The 6,955-nt window shown below is 68.5% G+C and overlaps 1 protein-coding gene across 1 annotated transcript; it reads left to right on the top strand.

The window, feature by feature from the left end:
- Window positions 1-751: 751 nt before the first annotated feature.
- Window positions 752-6,214, top strand: STXBP2 (syntaxin binding protein 2). The gene is made up of 18 exons (XM_004689422.2): window positions 752-818; window positions 1,030-1,111; window positions 1,444-1,520; window positions 1,666-1,744; window positions 1,826-1,929; window positions 2,156-2,304; window positions 2,459-2,543; window positions 2,629-2,759; window positions 2,838-2,945; window positions 3,054-3,111; window positions 3,191-3,256; window positions 3,341-3,421; window positions 3,620-3,758; window positions 4,113-4,222; window positions 4,852-4,947; window positions 5,513-5,598; window positions 5,677-5,834; window positions 6,069-6,214. Exons 2-18 carry the CDS (start codon window positions 1,039-1,041, stop codon window positions 6,152-6,154), a joined length of 1,686 nt encoding a protein of 561 aa, XP_004689479.1. The 5' UTR covers window positions 752-818; window positions 1,030-1,038; the 3' UTR covers window positions 6,155-6,214.
- Window positions 6,215-6,955: the final 741 nt, after the last annotated feature.

Raw genomic sequence — 6,955 nt, 5'->3', positions numbered from 1 at the left:
TAACCAGCGGCCCAGGCCTCGCGGGCCCGGGCACTTGGGGGAGGGGTGGAGGTCGTCTCAGCCCCCACCCCAGTAGTTCCGGCCTCAGCGGCTCCTTCCGCCCGGGCGGGCCAGATAAGAGTGGACCTGACATTCTGGGAGGCGGGGCCCCCTCGTCCCTCGAGCGCTCACACGCGTCGCTCGGCTGCGCCGGGCTGGGCCGGGCTGGGCCGGGCCGGGCTGGGGAGAAGCCTCAGCGTCCCAGCTGGACAAGCCCCCGCCCCCAGCGGATGGCAGGGAGGGGGGAAGCCACTTATTTCATCTTACAGATAAGGAAACTGAGGCTGGAGCCTGGCCACCTCAGAGCGGGAGACCGCGGTCCTGTATTCTAGTTCAGGGGAAACTGATGGAGGCGGGTGGGGTTGTCGGGGAAACCCGCAGACCGCAGTTAGCAGGCAGAGGCCGAGAGCCCAGCTCTGCCCGGTGGAGCTGCGGTGGCCCTGCGTGCTGTCCCTGGCCTCCCGCGTGCTCCTTCCCAGTCCAGCTAGGGCACATTTGTCCAGTGCTGACTTGTGCCGGAGCAGTGGACCGGTTAGGCGCTGAGGCTGCTTGGGCTGGGCATCTGTCCTCTGAGTCTGAGTTCCCTGTCTGTAAGCCTGGGTGGCATCAGGACTCACAGGAGGGGGCGGGGAGGCGGGGACTGAGGCGGCACAGAGGCCCAGAAGGCAGGGAGGGGGTGGTGGCGTCACAGGACCCCACATCCTCAGCCGGCCCCTCCCTCCCTTGCAGAAATTCTGAGCGGAGTCATTCGAAGCGTCAAAAAGGATGGGGAGTGGAAGGTAGGAGACGCTTTGGTCCCAGCCACTGTTGGGGCCCTGAGCGAGACCCCTGAGAGCTCTGAGGAGATCCACCGGGTGGGGCGGGATGAGGCTGCTGTCCTGGGTCCGGCCACCGCTTGGCTCGTGAGGCTCTCAGGAGGGGCCGCCCCGTCCCCAGCCCCTCAAGGCCAACTGCGGCCTCTCGGCCCCCTGTCTGCCCACCCACCGCCAGGTGCTCATCATGGACCACCCCAGCATGCGCATCCTGTCGTCCTGCTGCAAGATGTCAGATATCCTGGCCGAGGGCATCACCAGTGAGTGGGCACCCCTGCCCACACCGTCCAGCTTACACTGAGTATAGGCTCCGAGCGTTCAGGACTCCCAGTACACATCCCCGCACTGACACCCCCGAATGCGTGACCCCCAGCACATTCCACAAACGTACAGCGAAGTGTAGCAGTGATAGGTAGACCCACCGCAGGCCACCCTCCTTGACTGTGCAGCTCCTGTGTGTGCAACCCCATGTGGACCCCCTGGGTGAATTCGGTGTAGGGTCCTCAGGGGAGACCCCCTGAATGTGACCTCTGCCCCCGCAGCTCAGGGAGCAGCCCCCGCCTTGAACTTGTGCCTTCTCTGTTCCTCCTAGTTGTCGAGGACATCAACAAACGGCGTGAGCCCATCCCCAGCCTGGAGGCCATTTACTTGCTGAGCCCCACGGAGAAGGTGCCTGTGTGGACGAGTGTGTGTGTGCGTGTGCGTGTGCACCTCTGTGCATGCCTGTGGGGGGACAGGAGGTGAATGGGGGTGGGCAGAGGACGGACAGGGCTGGGGGTGCCAGGCTGGGCCTGAAGCGTGGTCTGCATCCCAGTCAGTGCAGGCCCTGATTGCAGACTTCCGGGGGACGCCGACCTTCACCTACAAAGCAGCACATGTCTTCTTCACCGACAGTGAGTGCCACGAGCTGGGAGAAGGGGGGCTCGTGGGGGCCGTGGGGCTGCTCCGCCTGACACCCCTTCTTGCCCACCCAGCCTGCCCTGAGCCCCTGTTCAGCGAGCTGGGCCGCTCCCGTCTGGCAAAGGTGGTGAAGACGCTGAAAGAGATCCACCTGGCCTTCCTGCCCTACGAGTCCCAGGTACAGCTGGCCCTGTCCCGGGCGGGGGCCAGGTCCCGCAGAGGACACTGAGCTGAGGGGACCCCAAGGCAGCGCCAGGCAGTCTGGAGTGCGCCTGGACACTGGCCCGCCCTCCTGGGCTGGGCTTCCTCAGCCTCCCAGGCCTGTGGGCCGCACTGGCTCGGGAGGGAAAGCTGGCGCAGGGTGCCCAGGCGGCACGACAGCGGCTGCTCCCACTGCCCCCCAGGTCTTCTCCCTGGACGCCCCCCACAGCACCTACAACCTCTACTGCCCCTTCCGGGCCGGGGAGCGGGCGCGGCAGCTCGAGGCCTTGGCCCAGCAGATCGCCACACTCTGTGCCACACTTCAGGAGTACCCAGCCATCCGCTACCGCAAGTGGGCACCCCTCCAGTTGCTGTCCGGCCTGCACCCAACCTTACCCGCTCTTCTCAGCGCCCCCATCTCAGCCTACCTCCATCCCTAGCCCCCCACTGCCCCCCAGGCCTGCCCCCCCAACCCTCCCGACCACATGCCTGTATCCGACCTCCAGGGGCCCGGAAGACACCGCGCAGCTGGCCCACGCCGTCCTGGCCAAGCTGAATGCCTTCAAAGCAGACACCCCTAGTCTGGGCGAGGTGAGGGGGCGTGTCGGGGAGCCGGGGTGGGGCTCGGCCATGGCTGGGCTCGGTGTGCACACCCTTGCTTTGGACCCTCCTCCAGGGCCCTGAGAAAACTCGCTCCCAGCTTCTGATCATGGACCGGGCGGCCGACCCCGTGTCCCCGCTGCTGCACGAGCTGACGTTCCAGGCGATGGCCTATGACCTGCTGGACATCGAGCAGGACACATACAAGTGGGCAGACCCTGGGACCTGCCCCGCCAGCTCGGCCCTGCCCCCCGCGCGCCCCTCCCTGACGGCCCTGTCGCGCAGGTACGAGACCACGGGGCTGAGCGAGGCCCGCGAGAAGGCCGTGCTGCTGGACGAGGACGACGACCTGTGGGTGGGGCTGCGGCACATGCACATCGCCGACGTGTCCAGGTGCGTGCGGGCGAGGCTCCCGGGTGTCCCCAGTGGGCTCACCGTCCTGGTGCGCCCCGCCCTGGGCTGTGCGGCGCCCCCCTCACCCCCACCGACCCCCAACCCTAGGAAAGTCACAGAGCTCCTGAAGACCTTCTGCGAGAGCAAGCGGCTGACCACCGACAAGGTAGGGCTGGCCCGGCCGGAGCGAGGCTCCTCGCCACGGGGGCGGGGGGCTCATGCCTGCCTGTCCCCACTGTCCCCAGGCCAACATCAAGGACCTGTCACACATCCTGAAAAAGATGCCGCAGTACCAGAAGGAGCTGAACAAGGTAGGCCGGTGGGCACCGCCCTCCCCCACGCCGCCTGTCTGCGCCTTGACTCAGTCTGTCACCCCAACTCTCACCCCGCCCCAGTACTCTACACACCTGCATTTGGCTGACGACTGCATGAAGCGATTCAAGGGGACGGTGGAGAAGCTGTGCGGGGTGGAGCAGGTGTGGGGGCCGAGCTGGGGCTGACCGGGGGTCCCTGCGGCCGGCCGGCGGGCGGGCCGGTGAGGAGGACCTGGGCAGGCCTCTGCCGCAGGGGTGTGGGACCTCTGAGGCTCGGGGCGGGCGAGGCGGCCCGCAGGTCTTTCCCAGGCCCCTCCCCCCCGCAGAGACCCAGGGCCCAGCCGACCCCTGTGGCCCTAGGACTTGGCCATGGGCTCCGACGCGGAGGGCGAGAAGGTCAAGGACGCCATGAAGCTGATGGTGCCGGTGCTGCTGGACGCGGCCGTGCCGGCCTACGACAAGATCCGGGTGCTGCTGCTGTACATCCTTCTGCGGAACGGTGGGTGGGGCCTCGGCCCCAGGCGCCTGGGACCCTCCCTCGCGGCTCCCGCCCCCAGCTCCTGCCCGCGGGGCGCCCCCACCTGCCGCCCCCACCTGCCGCCCGCCGCAGCTCGGCCTTTGCTCTCTGGCGCCCTGCAGCGCAGGACACTCCAGGCCCGGTCCCTCCAGCTCACTGCAGGGAGCCCCGGGCTGCCGGGGTCTCCGTGGCAGGGCGCCCTTGCACTGATCCCTGTGACTCCTGCAGACTGAGGGGCGACCTGCCCCGCCCAGGTCCTCCTTGCGCCACCCCAACCCGAGCCCTGGAACCCACGGGGCTTCCTGCCAGCCCCTCCTGCCCGCCCCACCCCTTCAGGTGTGAGCGAGGAGAATCTGGCCAAGCTGATCCAGCACGCCAACGTGCAGGCCCACAGCAGCCTCATCCGGAATCTGGAGCAGCTGGGAGGCACTGTCACCAACCCCGGGGTACGCGGGGCAGGCGCGGTGGGGCAGATGCGGGGGGCCCTGGGCATCGCGAGCCGGTGTCCCCACCCTGCAGGGGCACAGCGTGTGGTGTGGCGGGATCCCTGTGGGACAGAGCCCGTGGGCCTGGTGGGGCCGTCAGAGCTCGGGCCCCGCAGGTCACACTGTGAGCGGGGTGAGGGCAGCGCGGCCCCCGGTGGCTCGGGGTGGCGCCTGGGGTCTGCACCCCGGGGACAGCGGCTTCTGCCGCTGTGGGCAGGCGGGTGGGCCTGGCCCCCAGAGGTCTCAGCAGTGCCCACCACCAGCACCCTGGCAGCCTCTGCTTCTGTACCGTGCCCAGCAGCTCTCCTGTCCCTGGCCTGCACCCCCCGCACCCCACCTTCCCCCTCCCCACTCCTCTGCCTCCCCTTTCTCTTCGTCCCTCGCCCCACCCGCGTTCTCTTTTCTCTCTCCCCTTCGTCTCCCGTCCGCTCTGGTCTCTGGTTCTCTCCCACTTCTCAGCTTTGTCTGCACGCCCCAGCCCTGCGGTGACCCCGCCTCCAAATCCCCCCATGCACGCCCCCGGCCAGATGGGCCCCAGCCCCGCGGTGACCCCGCCTCCCAGTCCCCCCACTGGCCCCTTCACGCCGTAGGGCCCCGGAGCCTCTGGCCGGTTGGAGCGGAGGGAGCGCTTGGAGCCCACCTACCAGCTGTCCCGCTGGACCCCCGTCGTCAAGGACGTGATGGAGGTGCCTGTGGGGGGCTGGCCACCTTGGTCTGGTCAGGCCGTCCCCCTCCATGTTCACGGTGCTGCCCCTCGGGGCTCACAGAATCCCTCGCTGCCGGCACCCGGCGCCTCTGCCTGGCAGGAAGCTCCGAGCCTGTACTGAGGAACGGGCCCGCACCCCGCCCTCTGATCCCTCCATCTTCTCCCTTAGCCCCGAGAGTCCCCCTGGCTCCTTAACTCTCCCGCCACCCCTCCCTTCACCCCTCCCTATTCTGGGGGCCCAAAGCAGCAACTGCCAAAGGACCAGGCCCAAGGCTGGTCTGGGTCTTCCTTCCTGGGGTCCCTGTGAGTCCCCGCGGGCCGTGCGGGTCAGGGCTCCGGGCTCCCTGGGGGCTCCCTGTTCCCCAGAAGAACGGCATCCTTAAGGGCGAGGGGCCGGTTCCTGGGGCCCGAGGGACTGGAGTGGTGGATCCTAGGTCCCCGGGGCGGGGCCCACAATCCGGGCCCTGGTGGCTCTGTCTGCCAGGACCTCGGCCCCTTGGCCCGCAGCCGGGGGCTTCTCGCCTGAGCCGCCTGTCACCACCCAGGACGCCGTGGAAGACAGGCTGGACCGGAAGCTGTGGCCCTTCGTGTCTGACCCCGCCCCCACCCCTAGCTCCCAGGCTGCGGTCAGGTGAGGCCTGCTGGTGTCAGGTGAGGGGCGGGTGGGGGTCTCTGCCTGAGTGACCGCTGCCCCCCTCCCCCGGAGCAGCGCCCGCTTTGGCCACTGGCATAAGAACAAGGCCGGCGTGGAGGCGAGGGCGGGCCCCCGGCTCATCGTGTTCGTCATGGGCGGTGTGGCCATGTCAGAGATGAGGGCCGCCTACGAGGTGACCAAGGCCACCGAGGGCAAGTGGGAGGTGCTCATAGGTGAGTGGCCAGGCCCGGCTGGGGCGAGGCTGTGAGTGGCACCCCGTGCCCCAGGGCCCGCGGGCGGGGCTGGGCGCGGCTCCTGTCTTGGGCCTGCGGCTGCAGTGGGGAGTGGCTGGGTCTTCAGCCCCCGGGGCAGGGGTCCGCTGTGGGGCCCAGATTCCTTCTGTCAGGAGCTGGCTGGGGCATGAGGGCCCGAGCAGGGCCCCCACCTCGCCGCTGCCCCCTGCCCAGGCTCCTCGCACATCCTCACCCCAACCCGCTTCCTGGATGACCTCAAGATGCTGGACCAGAAGCTGGAGGATATTTCCTTGCCCTGACCCCCGCCCCCAACGCACCTACCCCTTCCTTTCAGAGAAATAAATCCCTGCCTCCCTGTGCCAGCCACCTCACTTTCTTCCCGAGGGAAAGAACTGGGCTTCTGCGGGCCCCTCCCTGCCTGCGCCACAGCCCCCACCGGCTCTGTCCTGCCGAAGGGCGTGCTAAGCTGCGTACAAGTTGAGACCTTGGGCTCTGGTCTGGACTTGACTGAGATCTACGGCCCTTCTACTGCGATCCTGGCCGATGTGCGGGGCACCCACGCGGTGGGGGCTGTGATGGCAGAGGTGTGTGGCACTGACGCTGACGACGAGGGCAGCTGCCATCCTCCCCCCGCTGCAGTCCGCTGCGGCCCCGGGCGGTTCGTGCTGGGCACAGCGGGCTCTGCACCGGCCCTTGGCCCTTGCGCTGGCCCCGCCAGGCCCGGAGCCACAGGGCCCGGGTCTGCGTCTGTGAGGGTGGCGCACAGCAGCCCTCAGCCCAGAGCGAGAGCTCCCCTGTTCCTCCGCTGCACCCTCAGGGTGTTCACGGGGGCGTCACTGCAGGGCTCATCGGGCCTTTGCCAAGGTCCCGTGGCTGGGGCCGCTGGCTGTGGGACTAGCACGTGGCAGCCGCCGTCTCCTCGTCGCCTCACCCGGTCTCGTCCGCCTGTGTGTGCCCCGATTTCCTTTCCTTGTAAGGACCGCAGTCAGACTGGGCTGGGGCCTGCCCTCATGACCTAGTTAACTTAATCATCACCTGAAGACTATCTCCAATACAAGGCACCTCTGAGGTCAGGGAGTTAGGGCTCCACCGTGAACTTG

Source organism: Condylura cristata, unplaced genomic scaffold (genome assembly GCF_000260355.1).
Source record: "Condylura cristata isolate star-nosed mole 26May11 unplaced genomic scaffold, ConCri1.0 scaffold00025, whole genome shotgun sequence".
In the NCBI taxonomy this organism is placed as follows: domain Eukaryota; kingdom Metazoa; phylum Chordata; class Mammalia; order Eulipotyphla; family Talpidae; genus Condylura; species Condylura cristata.
The sequence above is the reverse complement of the archived record's forward strand: the minus strand, read 5'-3'. Positions and strand labels throughout refer to the sequence as shown.